This window comes from Agelaius tricolor, unplaced genomic scaffold, assembly GCF_023055355.1.
Source record: "Agelaius tricolor isolate 1412-34295 unplaced genomic scaffold, bAgeTri1.0.p SCAF_9, whole genome shotgun sequence".
In the NCBI taxonomy this organism is placed as follows: Eukaryota; Metazoa; Chordata; class Aves; order Passeriformes; family Icteridae; genus Agelaius; species Agelaius tricolor.
The window spans coordinates 23,860,768-23,886,483 of NW_027269269.1; the positions used below are offsets into that span (position 1 = coordinate 23,860,768).

The window sequence follows — 25,716 nt, forward strand, 5'->3', positions numbered from 1 at the left end:
CTTTATTGCAACTGAATGGCAAGAAATGCCCTGACTGTGCTTGTAAAGTGCCTAAAGCTTTGCTCCTATTATGAACAAAATCAGACTTTGAATAGGGCGAAGCACTATTGGTGGTAACAGTGGGGCTAAGAGTAGGTGACAGTGGCTTGGGTCGTTTGATGGAAAGTGGCTGGAGCCCCAAGCTGCTGCATCTGTGCCGCAGCACATTCACCTGTGCAGCTTCCACTGTGCTCTTGCATCCTGAGCACTGTCCCCGGCTGTGCTCTGGTTCCTGTTGAGATACCAGCTGAGTGCCTGCTGTTGGCATCCTTCTCCCCCTTCTTGCCCTGCCCCAGCAAGTGCCTCCCTTCTGTGCAAGGAAGTCCAGACAGAAGAAGGGAGGAACAAGCCTGTGCCATCTGATGCAGCCTAGGTTTGGCTTCAGGTGCACACAGCCAGGTTTGACAAAGGTTATGCTTCCTAGTGCTGCAAGCTGAAACTTTACATGTGGGTAGATTTGTAACAAACCTAAAGTGCTCCTGGTTTTTGTTGTTGCCAGATAAATGCCTGTAAAGATCAGAGTGCTTATCTGAGCTCATACTGGCAGTTTGGTTTCTTCAGTTCTAGGAAAAATATGGGAAAATGCTTCATTTTGGTAATGCAAGCAGTGTGTTTAATATCCCTTACTTGATAATCAGATGTAGGGATAAATACTTGGCTTCTTTGTGCATTACATTTTATTGCTCAATTATTTGCTTCTGGAGAGCAAATTTTTCTTAGCAATAATCTAAATGAAAAATTGTCATCACTTAATATATATATATATATATATATAGGTAAAAAACCATGCCCAGTGTTTTCTTTGCATTTTGTCAGAGGTTTTCTGGTTTTCTCTATAATATTGAAGTACATATGCTGATCTAAATCTTTGTCTTACCCTCCTCTGTTTTATTCTTGTTGGTCATCCTGTTTATGCATGTATTTTGATTATTTGTGTATCTCTTGCTTTGCAGGAGACAAAGATGGCAGCAAGGTGACTACAGTAGTTGCAACTCCTGGACAAGGTCCAGACCGACCACAAGAAGTCAGCTACACAGACACCAAGGTGATTGGAAATGGATCTTTTGGTGTTGTGTATCAAGCCAAACTCTGTGATTCAGGAGAGCTTGTGGCCATTAAGAAAGTCCTGCAGGATAAAAGATTTAAGGTGAGCCTATGCATAAGTTCATAGTATTTTCATGAATATTATCTCATTTTCCATGTCTTTGATGGCAATGTTTTTGATTTTCTTAATTTATTTTCATTGGAGAGCATAAATATGCCTAAAATTTTTTGGGACTGAAAATTAAACAGATGGATTATGATAAAGCAGTAGTTAAACTTGAAAATTGGTGAGTCACTATGATTATTTGTATTAGTGCAAGTCAGGAAGCTAAAAATGCTGATTTGATGTGCTGTTTCCAGGTTGCTGGCCAGATTTCTCACACAGTGAGCTGTGGAAACAAAGGAAAAGCTTGTCTTGAGGTTACTTTTTTCTAGCATAAACTCTTCTCCAATCATTAGAAGTTAAACTGCTGGAAGGAACAGGAGCCTTTAGGCTTTGTTTTTAGTTGCTGCACCTATGAAGTTGAAACCTATATTTGAGTAAATCAGAAATTCTAAAGGCCAAGCAAGAAGATAACAAATACTGAGCCCAGGGCAGTTTGGGCTGAAGATTACTTTTTTTTTTGTTATCTGATTTATAAACGTGTTTTACCCTGGTGGTTTTAGTAGACTAGTGATCCTTTATTCTAAACTGGTAGCCTTCCAAAGAGAAATCTTTTTATTTAGTGATTTTTAAACCAAATAAATTTAAGAACTATAAGCCACCTCAACACTTCTGTTAGTCCACAGCTTGGTACTTAATGTACTTGACCTCTTTCCCTTATAGTCAAGTGGCCTAGAGATCAGCTTGTGCAAGCAGTACATGATAGCAGAGGTCCTGGTTTTAGCATATCTTGTTTTCACAGCAAGACCTCAGACACAGCTAGTTTCACTGGTAATATTTGTAATTTGTGTCCTTTTTTAGTGGCAAAAACATTGTTTTGAAGTGTTTCGAAGGAAAATGGGAAAGATGCATTTAAATTAATGTAATGCACAATTGTTTACTTCCAGTTAAGGAAGACTTATAAAGTTCTTACATAGTTCTTACATCTGGGTTATTTCTGGACTGTATTATGGGTTGAAGGTAATTAGTACTTGGGAAGCATGCAATATGATGTAAGAGTGCCTTATTTTAGGAGAAGAAAGAAGAGGTAAAACAGAAAAGGAAAAACAAATTCTAAACCTAGTACTTAAAAGGAGCTTTTTGGTCTCTTCCCATTGCATAGGTTTAAGGGGGAAGGTCAGGATATTTCCTATACCCCGTCATGCTTGGTTGATGTCAGCTAGTGCATTTGACAAGAACCTTTGATTTCTTTAGTCTCGTAACTCTGGGGTTTTGCAGTGTGTCAAAATGAAAACTTGGCCAAGCGTTTTAGTTCCTGACCATCAGATATTAATAGTTTGTGGCATCTTACTTTTTTTTAAATTAATCTCTCTTGGGCATCTAGAGTAAAATGTTGGTCTTTGATTGCTTTTTATTTTGGTAGTTGGTTTAGTGACATTTTGTTACCTGACTATATATCTTTTTTTTTTTGAGTGTTTCTTTAAGTGATAGAAAAAATTGTTTCTTGAATATTAGCCCTTTGTTAAAGCAAAACAGCTGAACTGAAAAGCTAAGTAGGGTGTTTCCAGTTTGGACTCTGAATTAATTGTCTACATTTGATAATATGAGCTGAGAACATCCAATACCTGGAGGCTTTAATATCCCTAAACTTAATACTTAAGTCCATGTATAGATTTGCAGAGAGACAGCATTAATTTAAAAATAGTTTTTTAAACTTCATAATTTGTATGGGTCACATCTGCAGTAATACCCAAGTTATGCATTTTTTCATATTCTTATCCCAAACTTTTATCCCAACTACACAACATCATCTACCTTTGGTCTAAGCTCCCTAATTTTTCCCATCATTTGTCACTTCAGTCCTCTCATTTTTTCACATTCTGATCTAGAAGTGTATGTTATGTTGGCAGGAGGTGTAAATTCTTGCAGGCTGGATGGCAGCCTCTACCTGGACAGATGTGGAAGCTAGACAGATGTATATTATGAGCAGCATACAATTTCTTTAGGGTGTGCTACTCTTTGGGAATGCCTGATCTAGGTAGTAAATACTGGACCACATAATCTACAGGTTACAGAGGGAACTTGGAAAGTCTGTTGGCTGAATGGTTTGAGTGCACTGTAGGAGCAGACCATCCCACGTGTTCAGAGAGCTGAGCTGAGGGTGCAGCTCAGCTGGGCTCTTGCCATCCCTGCTTGGCTGCCCGAGTCCAGATCCAAGGCCTGGTCAGTTGAGTTCCCTAAAATCTGCCACGCCCCTCTCATTAATGCATACTCTCACTTCAGCAATGATTGAGGGGAAAAAGCCAACCTTACGCAGGCAGCCCAAGATGGTGGCAGCTTGTTTGATTCATTATCACTTTGATAATGAATCAAACAAGAGAGGGAAGAGAGGAGGGGGCACTTCAGAAATACCAGTCTGCACTGATCCCAGTGGTGAACAAGCAACAAGAGGAAAGGGATGTATGGAAGTTGCTTCCTGAAATTTGAATCAGGAACAAAATTTTCAGCTGTATGCTTCTGCCTGGTACCTGCTTATCCCTTATCTGCCTGGTGCTTGTCTATTGTGATATATTTCTCTTGGTATATGCAGTATAATTCCTTAGTCGTGATTTCTTCAAAAAGTGCTTTGAGAAGAGCTAACGGATAGTCTTGAAACTGAAAATTCAGGAACTAAAGAAAGTCCCAAGAGAGTGTAACCTCTAGGCTCTTGCTGCATTTTGTGAATGTAGAGGGCCACCACTGTGTAGGTCTGGAATATGTGCCTCAGTTGCCAATTTTAGATCTCTGTCGGGAAGCTGAGATGCATTTGTCCAGGTTTGAAGCTAGCTTGAAAGCTGGAATTACCAGAGGGGGGTTGCCTATTTTTCTTTTTTCCTTTTCCATTACTATGACAAGTCAGCCTCCCAGTATTGGTCCAGACCAGAAAGAAGTTGAGTGTTAAATCAGTGCTGAAGAGTTAATCTTACAGTTTCTGTGATGGTAAAGATAGTTTGCAATGCTCCTTCTTCTTTCTACTCCCTCGTTGCAGTTCAATGGTTCTTCAGTTTGACATTGCAGTTCCTGCACGACCGTGTTTTAAACAGGGTCTCTGAATTGCTCTGGATTTTAGAGCGTGTGTGTCTAGAGTTCAGTGTAATGTACAGTAATAGTATTGGTAGGAATAAGTGGTAAGTCCCTGAAGAGAATAAATAAAATACCACTTAGAGATTTATGCTTAATTTCAGTTTGTAGTTCTGCCTTCAGTAAGGTAGTTCTCCATACTAAGTGTGAAGAATTAAGGAATGTATTTTTGGGCAATTACCTGATACTTGAATCAGTAGTTCACAAACTATGTCCTGTTTGTCATTAATCTGTGAAACAATTTAATTTGTTTAATTTAATTAACCAACTCTTAAGGAAAGTTATATTTTTGGGGTGGTGGGTTTTGGATTTTTTTTGCAGTTAAAAGTTTAACAGGTGTGAGAGGGATGTTTCTCTTTGAAAAACAGTGTAAGGCAGCTGCTCACAAACTTTGGGGCCAAAGTGCTTTCAAATGGCAAAATTTCCAAAAGACAATGACCTGGCTTTCACAGATCTATACTGTATTTCTGCTTCTATTCCAAAAATGTGTAATAATAGGTTCTTATGCAAAGCATCAATAGATGCAGTTAAAAGGTTCATAGTATTTTCAGTTATTTTCATTTATGTGTCTGTGTAGGCCCTCAAGTGACACAGCCTAATTGTGATGCTTGAAAAGAAAATACTGGTAGCATAAAAATTCTTGCACTGCTTTTGTTAGCATTTTCATTGGAATATTCTTCAGATTAAGAGTCTGTCATGTTGCTGTCTCATTGTCCAAAAACCAGTAATAAGCAAAGAGGCATGTTAGCATAAATAGTTGTTTTTTTGTTATTTCTGCCATTCCATTAAGGTTTCTAAGAAATCCTAATGAAATGAATGTATGAATTGCTAGAAGTATTTCACAGCTGACTGAGAATAAGCAGTTAAATTTCTTGCATCTGAATTGCATACTTGATGTTTCTGCTTTTAGCTCTGGGCTGTTGAAATCTAAGTGATGAAGAGAGTTTGCACTCCTCCTGCACCTTTTCAAACAGTCTAGATTGGGCATCACATTTCTTGTTAATGGCTCACAGAGACATAAAGTGTGCAGCAAGAGAAAGCCAAATTCTGTAATGGGAACCATTCATGCCATCCAGTCTGTCAAATCATTCAGGGACTGCCTTGGTTTAACCATCCAACCGTGTGTGCCCTTGGCTTAGTTGCCTGAATTATTTAAATAGGCAGATCTTCTGAAGTGTGACAGGATGTCAGTCTAGGGCCCTAATGGTCCATAAATGTGAAGCACTGCATTGCTAAAGCTGAGGCCACTCAATAGTAGGCAGTGGTCTTTCCTGTTTTTGGTTAGGGAAGGAATAGGTGTTGTGAGTATTTACATGTTTATTGTTTCTTTGTTTTGGTTTACTGGTTTGGGGTGGGTTTTTTGTTGTTTTTTTTTGTTTGGTTGGTTTATTTTTTTGTTTTTGGTGGGTTTTTTTGTTTTTGTTTTTTGTTTTGTTTTTTTTCTTCTTTTTAATATGTAAAGTCTTAGTGTTAATATGAGCCTTAAAGCCCAATAAAGCAGCAGGATGGAAAAATAAGTTTGTGTTGAGGTTCTGGTTTCTTTCTTTCCCTGCTGGTGTGTGTACTTTTGTGAGCTGTTTGAAATGCTTCTGAAAGCAACAGCTTTCCTTCAGTTCCTGCCTCAGATATATCAAGCTGCTAAGTATAAAAAGATTCTTTTCAAAGTAGCCCATATCCGCTGTTTGTGTTACCTTATTTACAGCAACTTTGATCATAGCAGCTCCTATGAAAAATGTAAAACCACAAGGAAGACTTTCCATTGAAAAATGACTAGGTGTTTAGGATTTTAAGTTCTTCTAACTTTTCAAGAGACTTTTCTGTTTAGAGCATTCAGAAGTCTAGAGCTGACCCAGTTTTTTTCTTAATAGGTTTTGTGTCTCTGCTCATGGTTGAAGGTATAATTCTGTAAATATGCATGTGAAAAAGTGAACCTGTTGATTAATGATTTGCCTCTTTTGCTCTCAGAATCTCAGGGGTTAACAGACCACTGTGAGAATATGACTTCAAATTGGGTTGAATTAGTTCCATTTTTTCTGACTTCCCCCAGCTTGTTTCTTAGCTCTTGGTTATCGATGGCCAGTAAAGATACAACAGATAGTAGCATTATACTGGGAAAAAAGGCTTCATTTCAGGGGGCTTCAATCTATTAAGGCCACTTTTGGTGTATCTGAGCTGTTTTGAGGAGAGAGGTACTCAAGTTACTTGGGTAATGTGACTGAAAGGAGAGGTAAAACAAGTTTTGTTTTGCAGTCTGTAAGCTCGGGCTATGGGTAGTCATGTCTATATACTGACAAGCAGACAGGAGTTTGACACCCATCTTCCTGATATGTGTTGGGCAACCCAGTTGTAAAGCTTTAACGGAAGTGGTATCACTGTCTCTTCTGTCCAGGTTTGTTTTCCCTTTGCTGGGTTCAGACAGGATGTGTGCATCCTCTTGCTTTTTAATGTTTTAGCAGGTCCATCTTCCAGACTCCTCCTATTTTTGTGTACCACAGCTTTGTCATGAGAATGTTAAAGGTACAGTTGAAGAGAAGCCATTGTTACTGCTGGATATCTCATAGAACACTTGACTTCCTTTGTATGTGCCTGAGTTGTGGACCCTTTCTTTCAAGCACACAGGTGGATATTGAAGTCACAGAAAAGACTTCCTAGATTGATTCCAACCTTGTACTGATCACCACCTTGTCAACTAGACCATGGCACTAAGTGCCACATCCAGTTGTTTCGTGAACACCTCCAGGGATGGTGACTCTACCACTGCCCTCGGTAGTCCATTCCAAACTTTAATAACCATTCTTTGAAGAAATTTCTCCTGATGTCCAGCCTAAACCTTCCCTAGTTCAGCTGGAGACTGTGTCCTCTCATCCTGTTTGCTGGTTGCCTGAGAGCAGAGACCAACCCCACTTTAAAACAAACTCCTTTTTGTAGTAGTTATAGAGAGCAATAAGGTCACTCCAGATCTTCCTTTTCCCTCCTACTTGACTCCTTTCTAGAAGGGAATTGAAAGTTATCACAGACGTTCAGAATGAATGCTACCTTCATCTAAGTCAGTGTTTAAAGTTTTGAATACAGTGTAGAGGTTGGATTTACTCTGATGTATTCATGATTATCTTTCACTGTGACCTCTTGTTATCTGCACAGGTAGGTTTCCTCTGAACTAAGGACTGAACTTCCTTTTTTAATTTCATCTGTGTGTGAGTTAGATGCGTTCTCTCATCTGATATCTCCGTCTAAGGATCACTGAATATTCAAACATTAATCTCTAAGGCCTTCTCTTAGAAGAATGCCTTTATTTACTGCATCTCAGTTGAGTTGGAAGCACCCATGGGATAAAAAGTCACAAAGGAAAAACAGGGTGATGAGAATTAGTAACATTTAAGCACCTTTCTTTTAAGTCTTTGAGGGTTTGCACATCATAGCTACTTTGAAGATCTGAGGAGTAGTGAATCACTGTTCATAAGACTATCATGGAGGTTTTACTCTCTTAAGTGTGCCTTAATTTTATTGTTAAATAGCTAGAAAGTGCACTCAAAACAATAGATCTGTCTTCTGACTAATGAGATGTTCTGTGTTTGGATCAGAAGTGGGGATGGAAGGCTGAAAATATTTTTCAGTGACTTCAAATATTGTGAACGTTTGTTAAACCAGCAGTAGAAAGATAATTGAGCCTGATGAAAACTGCCTTTTACTCCTAGCTGTCCTTAACTAAGGGAATACAGTCCCTCTTTAAGACTGAGGCTATCAGATAAGATTTCCAGAATGGGAGATGCCTGGGCGTGTGTTCAGGTTGTTTTTCCATCTTCTAAACAGCTGGAGGGCTATGGTTGCTTTCAGAGAAGTTTTTTCTAATCCATGCTTTAACTCTTGTATAGAGGCCAGATTTGTAGCTCTGGCCCAACTTAATTTATCCAGATTATCAGAGACATTTACCAAGATAATAGCTTTTCTTACAGCAGTACTTGATCTGGCTGTCTCCTGGAAGCTTACTGGAGGAGCCAATTCTATCATTTAACTGTAATTGCAGTTGCAGTGCCTGTCTGCTCACAGCAACCAAAAAGGCTGGGTAGAGATCTGAATTTTCACTCACAACAATTTCATTCCATTTTCCAATTTTCTCAAACTTTCCTAATGGATAAAAAATCTGTTTACTCTTGCTTTTCAGAGTCTTTGAAGAAAGCAGTGCACTGTTCAGTGTATCAGCTGTAACCTTCCTGGGCATACTTCAGTGGCCTTGAACATCTAAGAACTCTAAGAATCATATTTCTAACTTTGTATTATTTTAAAGTCTGTACAATAAAATTATTTGTAGTTATGGCTACTCCTGCAGATGTTTTCAAATCTGACAGCTGAACTGGATGCATAATAGCTGTTAGTGCAAAATAGGTCTTCAGTTTGGGACATGAGATGACATGGAGTTTGTACTATGAGCGTTGATTTCAGTTTTCTGCTTTTTGGCAGGAGAGTCTGGACTGATAATGAATGTCCAGGGAATGCAGTGTCACCCAGCTGTAGTTGGCCTAGGATAGAGGAGGAAAAGCTCTTCATCTGGAGACGTGGCTTTGTGCGTGTTTAGACATGTGCTTCCACATGTAGCCATGTGGAAACCAACATGTTAGTAGGGAAACCAAACCAACACGTTAGTAGGGAAATAGGCCCTAGGAATGTGTTCTTTGAAAAGGGAGGAGTCAAAAGAGGGCTTTTCTGCTCCTACCCCGCGGGTGTTTGCATGAGGCCTTTTATAGATCCATACCACAGTTTAAGTGGCGCATTTATTTTGGATCTTGAGCTTTTCTATTTCCGTGAGTTTTTCTGTGGTACTCCTTAAACTAGGACCAAGATGGGACTTTAAAACAAGATAGCTGTTTTGTCAGTTCTCTCTCCTCTTGCTCACTTCTAGTGTATAACTTGAGACTTAAAATTAAGTAACTTGAAATTAAATCTGTCTGTCCTATGTGAATTGACTGACGAACAAAGAGAACTGGAAGATACATTTATGAAAAGTCTTTTGTCCCACTAGTCCAGATAACTCATACAGCTGCTCCAATAATGCTTTGGTTTTTATTTCCTGCTGTCTCTCTGGTCTTCTAAAGGAAGCGAGTTCCTATGTCTGGTTTACCTAAAATACATATATATAGTGTATGAAATATATATTCTGTGTATATACATTCCCAAATTAGCTAGAGACTGTTTTGAAAGACACAGGTTAAATGGATGCTATTCTGAAATAATGACCTTCAGAGTGGAGAGTACAGTTTACAAGAATTCCAAACCCATCAAGGTATGGAAATGCATAGTTCAAAGCACATGAATAGATGTCACTCAGCCACATGCTGTCAGCACATTATAACTGTAAGAGTGTACTTGGACATTACAGAATTCCTGATTGGGGTCAAATTAAGTTCCATTTTGAAAGATAATTTCCTTTCTTTTGACTTTTTAACATTGCTGCCTCTAAGTGCCTGAGAAGGACTGGGATAGAAAAACAGTAACCCTGCATGCAGTAGAAATAACCTCTCCATTTTATATTTATAAATCAGTTTTACATCTGGGTCACACCTGCTAATTAGAGGCAGCCTTGATTATGGCATGGATTTGTAGGTCTGTGTAACAAAGGTAAAAATCGATTTTAATGTTCTTCATTTTGTAGTGTTTTATGGAGAGATCTTTGGTAGCCTCTCAGGATCACTACTCTAGGAGAGTATATAGGAGACTCTATATCTTTACATATCTGAAACTGGCAGATCACAGGCTGGTGGAGCAAATTTGAGTTTTCTCATCTGAAAAGAAAATATTTAATGGCTGACAGTCTTAGGGTGTGGCAGTGGAGTAGAGCCTTCCAAGTGTGCAGCCAATTCAAATAGAGAATCGAGGGCAGTTGTTATTTTGTGAATGGAGCCTGAACTTCGTCAATTAAAAAGTCACAGTAAAATTTCTGAAGTCCTTCTGAAGCTCACTGATTTAGTGGTTGACTGTGTATGAGGCTGTATATAAATTCTAAGCTAGTTTGATCTTTTTTCTTCTTAGAGTCGATGCTGAGATGGTCAGGCAGAGAGCAGGCTCATCTAATGCTCTTGAGAGCTTGGTACTGCTGCTGCTATAGAGAGCTTGGGCATGAATGCAGGTGTTGGGTGGAAATGGTGTCCCAGGAGGAACCTTCCACACCTGTCTCCTCGTTAGGCAAAAGAGTATTGGGTAGAGATATAGAAGATTAGTTTGATGGGATAAAAATGGGGCTTTTGAGGCTACTTGGATGTTTGATGTGCGCAGATATTTCAAGGCTCATGGTTGTACCATTATGTATTCTCTTTTGGAAATCCCACAGCATGAGATTGCCTGGCTACGGAAGATTTAGCTTAAATAGTCTTTATATCTAGCAACATTACCTACCAGTGGCTCTCACTTGCTTATTAAATTCTTACTTGGTTAAATTATTTTTGGTGCAACGTTCCAGTCTTGGAGCATGATTGGAATATATCATTAAATAATTTATCTTCAGTTTTTGCCAGGGAACACTGGGGTTTTTTTTTGTCTTTAAAATGCATGGCTGATAAATCAGGCAGTGGTAAACTCTGTCCTTTTTGAACTCAGTATTTGTTATTCAAATGTCCTGCTGTGGAAGCTATTAAGCTTGAGGGGAAAGAAGGGATAACCTATAAAATGCTAGTCATAGAAGGGACAGAAGAGATCCACCTGCTGCTCAGGGGAGTTCTTCTGAAGCAAAGAAGAGGGACGGACAGATCTTCTCATTTTTGTGTCACCAAGACAGCTGTGCAATCCCCTCTGGCACTGTGCTGTAGTTAAACCCTTTTGGCTTTGTTTAAAACCTTTTAATTGAGCTGTAATTGAGGGTTTTTTAATTTGTGTCTCTTCCTTGAAGAGGATCAACTCAAAGCAAACAAAATGAGGAAGATTTAAGTGAATGTGAAAATGGGAATAATTTTTGTTTTCCACTTCTTTTCTTGAGTAGACCTGACTCTTTATAACCAAATGGCATGCTCCTTCTGGGAAGTGTTCAGAACTTGGAGAGCCATGGAATGGCTAATTGTTTTCTTTGCTGCTAAAGGCAATATTTGCACTGCCCATTGCTTCTTGGAAAAGTAGTACCAAGACATGGGAAAATAATAAAAGGAAGTTCTTCTAAATGTTTTGTCAAGCATCTAAAGTACAGAGACAGTTCAGACTGTTGGGCATATTCTAAAATTAGCAATGCTGCCATTTTTTTTCATGTGACTTGGATACTTCCTGGTCCCTGATGACTGAGAACGTGAGATGTTTGTGACCAACAGAATTTTTCCAGCCTACACAATAGGCTGGAATACAAATAATTACTTTACTACCAGTTTACTCTGCATGTTGTTGAGGAAAGCTTGTTTAGACTTTTTGTTCCACTTTGTTTTTTCCATCACATTTTTTGTCTGCATTATGCAGTGAAATATGGTCCATTTGGAAGACTGGAACATTAAATTTGAAGGACAATGTAGACTGAGGTTTTGCTGGTCACCTAGACCTGGGTTTTGCTGGTGACCTGTGGTATGATCTACCACAGGAAGTAAAAATCAATCTGATTTTTATTGGGGGGGTTTTGTAAGAGTTGTATCATGTAATAATTCAAAATAAGAAATGTTTCTGGAAAGGCAACAAATAACATATTCTATTAAGGAACATTCTAATTACAGTCCATGATGCTTTGGCATAGTGTTGATACTTCTTTTAAAATACAGTGAGTGATGTCAAGGAAGTAAGTGATCGTTGAGCATTTGTTTTTCTGGCCAGGAGCAAAGAAGGGACTCACTCTTCTTCAAGGTGAAATGTGAGGTGTGATGTTTATCATATTTTTAAATATATGTTACAGACTTTTAACTAAGGAGAAGGCAGTCTGCTTTCTTCAGGGTGGGTTTTTGTTTGTGTAATGCTTAGTACAGTGAACTGAGATGAGTAATGGATGCTCTTATATGTGTCATGATGCAAATAAGAAGACTACAGACATCTATATTCTCTAGTTCTTCTAAGATTTGAAGCCAGGTCTAATTGTTACAGGCCCAACAAAGGTGCTCATTTCTCATCTTCATTTGTGCTGTTCCTTTGAAAGCCCCAGCCATGGTGATTAGACTACTTAGGTCCTGAGCTAACTAGTCAAAATACAAACATCCAGTCTGAATCACAATAACAATGCATGTGGAAAACAACAGCTGGATCTCATTTCAGAGGTTTCTTAATTTCAAAAGTCACCCTGTCAACAAAAAGCTCCTTGTTTTCCCTCCTAAGCTTTATCAGATGATGACAGAATCTATAACTTGATGTCTTTAAAAGATTCATCTTCTTTTTTCCTTCATTCAAAGATATGTCCAAGGATCTGCTTGTCAGACTGAGTTGGCAGGCCCTTTTGCATTCATGTTCCTTTAATCTCAGCAGGCACATTGAGTCATGAAGGTTGTACCAAGTTTTTTGGGCTTGAACACAGGCATCTCATTTATACCAGATGAGTTTAACAGTGTAGGCATGTTGATTGATTGTAAATGAAGTAATTTGTTGCAGGCTGCTTAGTCCCTGAAGGGGACATTGCAACTTATAGGGGTATTGCATGAGACATGAATACCTGCTTGCAGAGCTGTCCACTGGTTGCCCTGCTCTTGCTGCAAGTGGACAGAAGAGGGTTTTTAACTTCCTTTTATTTTTTTCCTTTTTAGAGTAAAACTTCATAGTGGATATTGACATTGCCTGTGGGCACTTTAGTGGAAAATTCAGTTTTGCTGTTAAATAATAGAGGAACCTTTGAAAAGATGTGTTGCTGACCACCATGGGAATTAGTAGTAAGTGTGCAGGTGTGGAAATGAGGACATAGCAGTTTGCTACTCCCAAATGTAGTGCATGGGCTAGAGAACATTAGGAAGATTCAGTTCAGTATCTTATGTGGATGGACTTGCTTTGTTTTTTGATGCTGAGCAACTTCGTAAGCACATTTCAGATGAAGTCTGGCAGGCGTAACAGGGTGTAGAGCAGGAGAACTAAGGTGAGCACAGCTTTCAGAAGAACTCCTAAAAATAAGGATAATACTTCTTTACTTTGTAGTGCCCTGCTGAACATACTTTATAAATAGTGAGCAATTCTGAATTATAAAATTAGAACGTGGTAACAGCTTACAACAACAGATAATAATCTTTAGTTGAGGCAATGGTATTAGAAGCTCTGTAGTTTTTTTAAAAAGTAGTTCTATATTCTTTCTAGGTTAGATTTTTCTGGTAGTGTATCACAGTAACCTGTACCAGAATTGCCTGTGAGACCTGGGGTTCCTTGATTACACTTGACTTATTATCCCTATCTGCTTGTCATTTAGATATCTGCAAAAGCAGGAGTATGAGAACATATGGAATGGAAATGTTCTTTCCCAGTGTGCAGGAAACCACAACAGGTTGATTGGAGTCAGCATTTGAAGAGCCACAGCAAATACTCAAGAACTTGGTGCTATCTTTCTTTTTTTTTTTTTTTTTTCCTTTTTTAATTAAGTCAACATAAGGGCAAGAAAGGACATGGTTTGCAGATAGTATGCTGGATTTCCTGGTAGGCAATGACTCTGTTTCTGTAACTGCATAACAGGCATAAAGGTTATCTGCTTTCATGCAGGGCTAACAGATCTAGTAGGACAAGAAAGTAGTATGAGACATAGGAAAAACTAGGGCATGTTGAGGGTTGCCTGGAGTGTTGGAGGCATAACAGAGTCAGTGTATTCATTGAACAATTTCTGTGGCAGCATGAAGGCCATCAATTAGCAGGAAGGATAAACAGTGCAAGGACTCTTGTTTGGATTTAAACTGATGAATATCTCTTGGAAAGAATCCTCCTTGCTAGTGGGAACAGCCTGTACACAGTCCAAAAGCACAACGCCATGTGCAGGTGATAGTAGAAAGCCCCTTCCTGGTGGAGCACTGAGCTGTGGCATGCTGTCCTACTGGCTTGTCTGCATAGATCTGCTTGTGGGTGATAATGCTGTAGCTGACTTCTTGAGTAGATAATGAACTTTCCAAGAGAAATACAAAGGTCTAAGACCTTTCTGAATTCAGCTGTCCAGTTAAACAGTGTAGAAAGTTTTAACTAATTCACCTTTAAAATTCATTTGAGTTTTCCTGAATGTAAGTAGACAGTGAGCACAAGATGCAGTGACTCTTGTTTTAACCTAACCTTACGTGCAGAATGTGTAGGGAGTGATACTGTCTTGCTTACATAAGCAAGGCAGCCAGTATCACATCCTCAGCAGACAGTAATCTTCATTATTTCATACCGTTGGGATTTTGAATACAAAAGGTTCTCAGCACCCTTTGTAGAAATTTGATTTCAACAAAATGGGAAAAAGATATTTTCACTGGTTAGCTGTGGGGCAAGGAAATTAATTCACAGAATCACAAAATGGACAAGATTGTAAGGGACTACATTGGGTCATCTGTTCCTGTATCCCTGCTCAAGCAGTGTCATTTCAGACTACATGGCATAGGATTGCTTCCAAATGATTCTTGAGTATCTCCAGCTAGGGAGATTCCACAACCTCTCTAGGTAGCCTGTTCCAGTGCATGGTTAACAGCACAGTAAAGAAATTCTTCCCTCATATTCAGGTGGAACTTCCTATGCATCAGTTTCTACTCATTGTCTCTTGTCTCATGGTTTGTACCACCAAGAAAAGCCTGGCTCCATCCTCTTGATACCCTCCCTTCAGGTTCTTACACTGGTGAGGTCCCCTCTTAGCTGTCTCTTCTCAAGGCTGAGCAGGCCCGACCCCTCAGCCATTCCTCATAAGTGAGATGCTTCAGCACCTTCATCATTTTTGTTGCCCTCTGCTAAACCTACTCCAGGAGCAGCTCCTCTCCAGGAGCTCCATGTCTCTTTTGGACTGAGGAGCCCAGAACTGGACACAGCACTCCAGGTGTGGCCTTAGTGAAGCTGAGTAGAGGGGCAGGATCATTACTCTACTCCTGGTCATCTCTGCAGCGTGTCTATTTTTCATGATGTGTGTAGTGGGAGATCTTCTTAAGCCATGAAAATAACATCTTGTAGTGGGAAATATTTGGCAAGGTCAGTGAAGGTTTTGCCACTTGCATTATTATTGACAGTAGATGTTTTAATGAATTAGCTTATGAGAATGCTCTCTAGCACTATGTGTTAAATACAGAAGAATGCATAGTCCATTGAAAAGGTGGTAGGTGGTGTAGGAAACAACTTCTGATGTAATTTGTGATTGACTTGCATTGAGCCTCTTATCTCCTTCTACAATTGCATTTTTGGAAACAACTTACAGGTGCAGTAAAGAGAAGTTAAATGTCCATGTCTTCAGGTTTTAGGGTTCCAGATAACTTCCAAGGAACTTTCTTGGAAACATCTGGTGATGGCTGCTGATAAACCTTTGGATGAAGTCATGCCAAGATGATTGGTCTGACCAAGTCATCTTTGTTCCCTCAGTCTCTTTTTTTCAGCAGTTCTCTTCCATGTCCTCGCTACAGGGTTATGTACAAGTTCTCATTTTATTCTGGAAGCAAGGTGGAAGTCAGGATGCTCACAAAGCTACCAGGAGCAGCTCTCCTATGAAAACAGGCTGAGAGAGTTGGGGCTGTTCAGCCTGGAGAAGGCTCCAGGGAGATCCTAGGGCAGCTTACCAGCACCTGAAGGTGGTTATAATAGATCTGGAGAGGGACTTTTTACAAGGGCATGTATGATAGGACAAGGGGGAATGGATTTAAACTGAAAGAGGTTAGGTTTAGATTAGACGTTAAAAATAAATTCTTCATTGTGCAAGTGGTTAGATACTTGAACAGGCTGCCCAGAGAAAATGGATCCCTCATTCCTGGAAGTGTCCAAGGCTGGGTTAGATGGGGCTCTGAGCAACACTGTAATGGGACATGTCCCTGCCCATGGCAGAGAGGTTGGACTTAGGTGATCTCAAACGTCCCTGCTGACCCAAACCATTCTGTGATTCTATGATTTTTGCACCTACTGGGGGAAGAAGGACTGGACTTCATGGTAATTAGGTTGACCCTGCGCTGAATTTGTCCAGCTGGATCTGGTGCTTGGGAACTCTGAAACTGGAAGCCCATGAAATTGGTAGCCTTTTGAAATTTGCTAAAAGTGTGCCATTTTAAATTCATGGTGTTCACCTGGCATATGAAATAATTTCTTTCTGCACCTTTCTTTTTTTGGAAATCTCTATTCCTTTTTAGTGTGACTAAGTTGTGAATCTAATCATAGTGCTGTGTCTCTGCTTTTAAATATGTCATTAAAAAATACACCTTGTTATGCAAATAGTTACTAAAACTTGCTTTTCTCTGTACTTTTTCTTTTGGGGCAATTTAGGCTAGAAGCGAATGTGAAGATTTCCTAATCTTTTCATTTTAATGCTCTGACACCCTTTTGCTGAAGGAAATGATTTTTTGAAAAATGGGACAATGTTTGAAAAGCACTAATGCTGACTAAGGAAAAAACCCTCAAGCACAAAGTCTGATAACCTGTTTTATCTAACTTGGAACACTAATTCTGCTACAGCTTATAGTAAATTTGTACTTTGACATAGCTGGCTTTCCCTTTCCAAGTGTATGATAGGTTGTTTGTATCTAGCAAAGGTCAACTGATGAAATTATGCTGCAGCTCTGGGAAGAATGTGCTGTTGCCTTTTAATATGAAGATATATATTTGGGGAAGCTTGAATTGGTTTTATATATAAAATTATGAAGGAGTGTTGAAACATTCTTGTATGTTAGGCTATCATCTGAAATTTGGGTATTATTTTAGTTTTACCTTAGACCTGGTATTCACATGTGATGGTTTCTTAGTTATAGCAATAGCTAATAAATTTTGTTATCTGCTCATGACAAACTTAGCAAACCAGCAGGTGGGGAACCTAGCATGGATATGGGGAGAAAAGCTTATTGTGTGTTCACAAGGTAAGGTGTGTAAGTTCCAATTTTAACTTCACTGCTGGAGTTGGGCCAATTTCCTCTCCCATTCCCCCAGCCCCAGAGGAGGAGCTGCCCAACCATCATCTGCAGGCTAATTCCACGTGCCAGTTCCACTCTGCCTTAACTCCCAGCTCAGTCTCCACCTGTCATTTCCCTTTTTTGTGTCTTCTAATTTGAACCTTGTCTCTCAGGTCTGAGGGAGTAATTTGGATTGAAATAAAAGCCCCACACAACTTCTAACATCAGGCTTTTTCATGTCATATAGCAATAGGCCTGAGACAAAGAAAAAATAAACATTGGAAGCAGTACTTACCTGTTCCCTAAATAAATAAAATTTTTTTGATGGCGAGGAGAAATTATTTTTGTTTTGCAAGTCCTTTGGAATCAGTTTGCGTGAAACATCTGCTACATCATATGTAAGAAGAGAAGGCCAAGAGTAATAAAACATTTCATTAATGTTTAATAACATAGTGATTAGCAACCCAGCAAATGTCTTATGCCTGTGGGAGATTGGAACTTATTTGATTAGTAGATTAATTGCAACCTGTTCTGGTTACAATTGCAGGTGTAAGGTTCTATGGATGTTGCAGACTCCCTGAGGACTAATGTTAAAGGCATTTTTATGGTTACTTTCTTCTTAGTTAAAGAGTTAAAAATCAAAACATGAGGAAAAATCTGACTGCTATTTCTATGAAAGAAAAAGGATTTTTACTGTAAGAGTGTTTTAACAGAGATCCTCTGTGCTTCCACTGAAAAAGAATGGCTATTATTATCTCTGAAAGCATAGGGCTGCCTTTTACAGAATACTTTTCCTTTCAGTTCTTCTTCTACTGCACTTTATTTCAATCTTATAATGGACTTGAGCAATCTCTCTGAGTTTCAGACTTAGTTCTGGTTTTCTAACTTTTATCTTGGGTACGCTGCAATTCCTCCTGCATCTGGACCTGCTGCTGGCAGAGCACAGCAGATGCTATAGAAGTGTAGAACTGAGCTGTTTATCAGGTCACAGTATTTGAAACAACCACTTAAAAATGATTCAGTGAATTTCAGGTTGTGATCTAGAAGTGACGTGATGCTGGAAATCAGTTTGTCTTCCAAGTTTAGTCTCAAGCTTCCCAAGCTGGAAGGAATTTAGAGATGGTATTAAGTCCCTGAGAGGCTCTTAAACTCTACTTCCATTCAAAGAGGCAATAGTGAGCTAATGAATTCATCTTCCACTGTTCAATTAACTGCTGAGATACAGGAAGAAAATGAAAGAAAAGTAAGATTTTTTTTTTCTTCTGTTCTCCCAGGAGAGATCAAGGCTTGTTTTATCTCTTAAGAACACAAATAAGCCATTTCTGTTTCCAGTTATAGGAAACTATGTGTAATAGCTGTATGAAGATCAAGTTGTCTGCTTAAGGACTGTGTTCTGTGTTGGAAAGAGCAGCCTGGTGATGACATAATATGGCACTTGCCATTACTGACTGTCTAGGGGAAGAGTTAGGAACTGGGGAGCACGTGGTCTCTTCCTGAGAAGGGATGTATTGCTTGAGTTAATTGGGAGCAGTAAAGGAGTAGAAGGAATCAATAGGGTGAAAACAAGGTGTGTGTTAGTAGCTCAGATTTTCATCTAGTACACCTGTCAGCTCACTCATTACTGCATGGTTGTGGTTCAAATCTGTCTAGTTCTGAAGGGGCTAATGAAAACTAGCCCACCTCTGTGGTAGCTGTGTGATCTTTTTGTTTCATTCATTATTCTAGATCTTTAGTTGAAAGCATATTTTTGACTCCTGCCGCCCCTGCCCACTCTTTAATTTCAGTCGAGCTGTTAATAACCATGGCTTTGCCGGTTGGGAGTGTGCTGGTGGCCCCACCTATGCTTGCCTGGAGCCTGTGCCTTCAGCTTGCCCTGGCCTGGCTCCAGCTCAGCCTAGCACATTCTGCCCAGTGGCTTCTTCAGGCCGGTCCTGCCTGCTGCTGCTGCATTCAGAGCTGACACTTTTTGCCCTGCTCTGTAGCCCTGCCAAGGCTGAAGGTCGCTGTGCTCAGTAATAAATTCTGGACAGAATACAGCTGACGCAGGCATTTTGTGCCTGTGCCTGGTTCTGGGTGTTCGCAGGCCAGTGTATCAGGAACGCTTTGCGGTGCAGCCATGCTGAGCGCCTCTATCGTTTGCTGCTTCAGGATCTTCATTAGCAGAGTTTAGGGGGTGAAGCAAAAAGTGCAGCAGCATTGTGGATCTTGATAGCAAGATGTAGCTGGGCTTGGAGCCTTTGGTTCCTTCTGGTTATGCAGCAAAACACAGCATGATGCAACCACCATGTGCTGAGTTGCACAGAAGTGCACACACAAGCATTTTGTATCTTGGACCCCCTGGCAGCTTCCTGTGCTCACGCCCCTTGTGTTGCACGGTGCACATGCACTCGTTGTTCTCATGTTGTATAGGTACTTAGCCTCTGGGTTTTTCCTTTGGGATTCCTGTGAATGGCAAGCAGGAAGAGATGTAAGGAAGGGGTGGAGGGTTAGGGTATTTAAAGCAGCAATTCTATATTTGAACTGTAAACTGCTGATGGCTATCACCAGTTTTTTGTTTGTTTTTCTTAGTTTTGTGTCTTTGTTTTTTGTTTTCCTTAGGGAACCTCAGAACGTCAGCAATATATAAATTAGTATTTGATCTGTTTCTGGGACTTCCTGGGTCATAAATTTGAAGTGTTTCTACAATTGCTAACCCTCAAAACTGCTTCTGTGCATGTGTTACACATTGCTAGAGGTTGCAGCAGGACAGGGTATGTGGACTTTCTGACCTGCTGGGCTCCAAGTATTACCAGTCATTGATGAGACAGCAGGAACTGGGTGGTGGGTATTGTGTCATTACAGCTCTTGGTATGTAATAGATGCAGATATTTAATAGATAGTATTTGTTTGTGGGCATTTTCCCCTGTTTTTGGATTAAAGGTCATGATTGCGTGAGTTTGAGACTAATAAGTGTGCTAAAAATGGAGACCACCCCAAATTAGATCTGCTGGTGCTGTAAATATGCCATGACTGACAGGAGGGGCAGACTGAGCTTTGTCCTAATCCACACCTCAAATGTAAATGAGGAAAACTGTGATCCCTGTTGACTTTTATCTCTGCATTAAATTGCTTGCCTAAAAAATGGACTTAACATGGATGGGTAGCTATTGATGACCAGCATGGACAGATTCCCAACCCAGGCTTCTGTAGTTACACTTTTGCACTACTTTTGCCTCCAAGCACTGATGTGTTTGTGATATATTGGGGCAAGATGGATGTAGGAATTGGCCTTTATTCTGTAAAAAGCCTGAATTATCATATATCTGGTAAGGTCAGTTCATTGAGAGTAGTTTCTGTAATACTTGTGCTGACAGCAGGACAGTGTTAAAAGCACTTTAGTGATTGATGGAGTTTGAAATCCATCTTTGGAGGCATGGGTCAGGCAACTTCAGGAGGTTTTAGAGAAGATGCAGTACAGCTTGTATTTTGTGGACTGACTACTAAGCTTAGGACAAACCACATATACTAGGATTGGAGCTTGAGTAACAATATTAGTGAAAATGTGCTAAATATGCTGGGGTTTGTGATCCTTGGTAACCTGCAAGGTGGTATTTCAATGGCATTCTCTGTGGTCTTGAGTCTCTTTGATTCGGTAAGTTTTGCAAAGCTTCGTTTAGGAGGGATGGCTTCATTGTTGTGCAAGCAGCTATTTCTGCAAGGCATCAAGCAAAGTTGGCTAGGATCACATTGAAAATCCTCTCGGCACATGTCTGCTTCCCTGTGCTTGGAGTCCAGCCTTTTTCTTGTGGTGGGAGGGGGTCAAAATAAAGAGTTTTTTTGCTGCTGGATGAAAAATGCTTTGAATCTCTCAACAAGCTCAGCCTGAGCTTGTTGTCAGGGCAGGCTCAGCAGTGCAGCAGGTGAAGGTGAGTGGATGTGATGAGTCATTCTGGCTGTAGAAGTGGGAATAAGCAAGACCTGCTGGCTCATCACTGTCTTCATGCCTCCTGCTGGAAGCTGGTTTCTTCCCCAGTTTGCCCATGGCTTTCTCTTCGTGCTCTTCATTGTGGAAAAACCTTCATGAAGGATAAGAAATGTGGTCAAATGGAGAAGATTATGTTGGAAGCAGAGAAAAGGAGGAAACAGTAATCATGACCTGTACAAGAGCAGGAATAATGTGTATACTGTGAAATTTAGATCTACCTGTGCTACTTCCATCTATCTGTAATGCCACAGTTCTTGCAGTTGTGCTCCATTTTCTCTTTTTTCAATCTGATAGAACACAAGGTATTGAACTTCATCATCTGAAGGTATTACACCAAGAATTAGAACAATTACTTTAAAAAGTGCAAAAATAAGCATTAACCTTAGTTGCTGTTCCTGTTTGGTCTAAGCTGGAAGTCTGGTGCTGAAGGTGCTTGTTGAATTAGACTGGTAGCTTATCCTGCCTTTCCGTCTAAAAGATATCTTCTCTAAAAGTTCAAGACATACATAATTTCATCTGTTTAAAATAACCAGATCATGTCCTTGGCGTGACAGAAAGCAAAAATATAAATTGCTAATTTCTCCCATTTCATCTGCTCTGAACATAGTCCTCAAAGAACCTTGCTGAGACTTTAAAAAGGTGATTCAGAAGGAAAACAAGAATCAAAACTCCTCATGCCCTTCAGCTATGGGAACTGAGGCACTCTGTTCCAAACTGGATTTGGATCCAGGTTATTTTTCTCCACTTCATTGGGTGCAATATTGACAATGCCATGCTGACATGAGCTGTACAAAACCTTTCACCATTATTTCCTCTAGTGCAGTTCAGGAACTTGCAAGTCCAGAAAGCCTCATCTCTGATGAGCCAGTCATTTTATCCCCTGCTGTAAGAAGGAGAGGAAGAAGGGGATGGGGAGGGTGTGAGGCAGGGAGAAGCAAAGAATCAGACTAAGAGTGATGAATGCAAACTGGTTTAGCTCTGGAAATCCCTGGACGGGGAGGAAAGGGAGTGTATGTGGCCGGGAGTGATGGTTATCCTCTTTTGTAATAGCAGATTACAGTAGTAATAGAGGCAGGAATGACCTTGCTTTGGTGGTATCACATGCAGCATTAGTACAGCTCTGAGGGATTGGGAATGTAACCTAGAGGAGAAAGCACAAATCTTCCTGCATGAACATTATTGGCTGTGCTTTGAAGTTATAAATCTGATGTCTTGGCAATCTTTAACCAAATCTTTAACCTTGATGGGCAACCAGTTTTCTTCAATTTAATGAACAGATAAGAGGCAGTCTGGTCTAGGAAAGTTGTCTTCATAAGCAATGAACAGGGTTTTGTCACATGGCATCTGTTTCAGTAGTTAGTGAAGGGCTTAAATGCACTGATCGTAGAGCAGTCTACATCAGCAGCCTTTGCCTTCTGGATAAAGAAATCTGTTTTAGATAAAGAAATTGAACTGCAGAAAATTTGCTGAGTAATCTGTTCATAGTCCCATTGGTTGGCGGCTCCTCAAAGGGAACGTGTGCCGCAGCAGCACGTTTTGGTGGCAGCAGATGTCTGCTGGGTCCTCCCTCTGCTGTGGCCAGGCTGGTGCTGAAGGGTGTTGCTTTCTGCAGTGCTTACCAGGCCTGGTACACTCATTCAGTTAGAAAACTCAACCCTTTCCTTCATGTTGAATGGGTGGGAGAACAGGAAAGTATAACAACTTCCTCCTCTTTGAGTCTTTGACTTTGCATCCATGTTTCTTGGAAGACAAAAATGATGAGCTAAGGATAAGCATGAGCCTTAGGTTTTAATCTACCCTGTATTTTGAATGTGCACTGTCAGCCTTTCTCATCAGCATGTTTTGAAATTATTTTAGTTTGCATTATCTTTAGACATGCATTTTGTCTCCTGCACTTGGTGCATGACATCTGTCACTGTTCATTTCACTAAAGGTTCCCTCGTTATAATCTGATATTTCCTCTTCCTCTCCATGCAATTCTGCACTGGTATTTAATAGCCCACATCTTAATGTGAAAAGGCTGTTACTTATTTAAAATGTATACCTGGAAGTATACGGTAAAGTGAGACTACTTGAAACATTCTATCTGAAAAAAATGTAATTCTCAAACATGAACATCAGTAGCTGTTCCACTGCCATATCAAATTTGAGCTTTGCAATTGTTCAAGTATTTCCAGTTTTAACTTCACCAGGGAGTGGTGATTAGAAATCAGTTTTGTTTTAAGATAGCTGAGGTGACTGTTTGGCTAAGATTGCAGTTTAGATATGTTTCCTTCTGCCTAGTCACAGGATGCAAGATATAGGTTACTGTGTAACTGGTTTATGACTTATCCCTGATATTAACACCTCTTGAAACACTCTTTGTGCAGCTGCAGCAGATGGTCAGGATGAGAGCCGAAGGAGATGGATCAAAGTGGAAGGCATCACAGTAGGCAGAAACTGTGCTTGTGCTAGGATGAGATACCAGAGTATAAATATAACTTCAGCCTAGCATTAGAATAACTTTTGCTGATTTCTTTTTTCCAGTGTATCCAATCAGCACGTACACCCTATCTAAAGAACACGAAGCAATAACCTGACTTGGAGTATGTACGGGTATTTTAAGAAGCTAGTAGAGATATTACCAAAATAATATTTGCACATTAATGCTTAGCATATTTATGTTTCTTCCAGTAAATCCATGAGATAAAAGGTATGATTCCCATCTCACAGTCAGTAGGAGAAAGGGAAAAACAAATGACTTGCCATATATTGGGCTATGAAGTGCTGGTGGAATTTGGTTGAAGTGAACCTGCAGTGTTAGGTTTAGTCCTATAGTAAAATGCTGTAAAAGGCAACATGAGAAATTAATTTTCTGTCATAATAGGTGATTCTGTAATCAATGGGATCTCGACCCATCCTTGCTTTCACTCATTAATTGAAATCTGCCCCATGTTGTAAGGTCCAGGGAGATACTCCATGGCCAGCAGTGGTTTGGACAAGAAAGAGGAGGGGATTCTGTTGATCTGAAGTTCAAATTGTGCTATGCAGCACAGGAATCCCAGCCATGACTGCCAAAATTAACTTTTTTTTAAATTGGATTTAATAAAGAATGAGTAAGTGGAGAATATGTGAGCTCCTGTTCCTACCAGGAGAACGCTTTACTCTGTGAGATGTGAGGCATATTGTCAAGGTGATGTGGTGAAGCCTGTACTCCTTTTTCACAAATTCACACCATAAGATTTCAGGAGCTACATGAAAACCTCTCTCCTTGCTTCTTCTTACTTTCTCTCCTCACCTTGCAGTATAGAACAGGCCTGTCTTGTTATGTACTGAATGATCTTAGGCTTTAATCAGCTCAGAGGCCAAGGAGGCTCAGGGAGGGACTTGCTTTCTCCTTAACCACTGGCTGGGTAATTGCCACCTGATAACTGTGTGAGATGTCACTCGTGTTTGTAAAGAGCTGCCTAATACTGAAGTATTTTTTCAGTCAGCGGGTGGCAGGGTTGATAGGATTAATGGTACTGCATCTTATGTAGCACTTCCTTTTTTAAGGCTGCATGGCTTAGAGGAATTAAAAGCAGAGTTTGTAGGCATGTTCACATTAGAAGCTCTGAGTGGTTCTTGTGGAGTTCCTTAGTAATTAATTGTAGTGACAGACACCGTATGTGACCCTCTGATAACACAGAATCTGAAATCATTGTTTTGACAGCAGCACTGCACAAAGTGGGTGTTGGCTTTGTGCGTTTAAGTGTGAAAATGTGTGGTGGCTAAAGAGTTCTCTTCCCAAATATTCCTGAACTTGGCCAGAGTTAATGATGCTAGTAAAGAGCATGGATTAGTCTAGTGTATTAGCTCTTGCTCTTTTAGGATATATGATTAGCAATCCCACGGTCAAAGTCAAAAATGGAATACCTTCTATTTCTGTAGCTGCAGATTGCGTATTAATTGAGAAGGGAAAAACAGCGATGTGTAAATGTGACTAGAGGAAAGAAGTATTGTAGCAACAGCTGTGGAATGAAGTGTCACAAACATAGCTGTGCTAATTTTACTTGCTTGTTTTTACTCCTACCTGCATTTCAAAACTTTTTTTTTTTTTTTTACCTGCTAGGCTGCAAGATCCTTCATTTGTTCAGGCATTATTTATGCAACGGATATTGTAGTAAATTTCCCAGTTTATCTTGCATGTTATGAACTGATTTTATTTTAACAGCTTTTTCAGGTGGATATAAAATAGGAAAATGATGCTATTATTCTGTTTGTCTAAACTGGTTTAACCTTGGTTGAACAAAAGTGGAAATTGAGTTACCTAATCAATTTCAGGTGCTTTATGTTGGTATTGCAAAAAGAATGGCAGAGGAAAGGATCTTTTATTACAAACCTCTCTTGCACTGTAGAGGCATATAGGTGAAAATGTTGTTTGCTTTGACAATGTTTGCATTATTTTTACAGTATTCAAATGGGATAGGCTTCCTATCCTTCTGGTTGATATATTGTAGTATTATAAGATCAGA

The 25,716-nt window shown here is 39.8% G+C and overlaps 1 protein-coding gene across 2 annotated transcripts in view; it reads left to right on the forward strand.

The window, feature by feature from the left end:
- GSK3B (glycogen synthase kinase 3 beta) overlaps positions 1–25,716 on the forward strand; it is a 150,128-nt gene that overhangs the window by 54,947 nt on the left and 69,465 nt on the right. For both annotated transcript variants that reach the window (XM_071433279.1, XM_071433280.1), the window contains exon 2: positions 993–1,186. In XM_071433279.1, the coding sequence (XP_071289380.1) occupies positions 993–1,186 (194 nt within the window). The remainder of the gene's footprint in view (positions 1–992; positions 1,187–25,716) is intronic.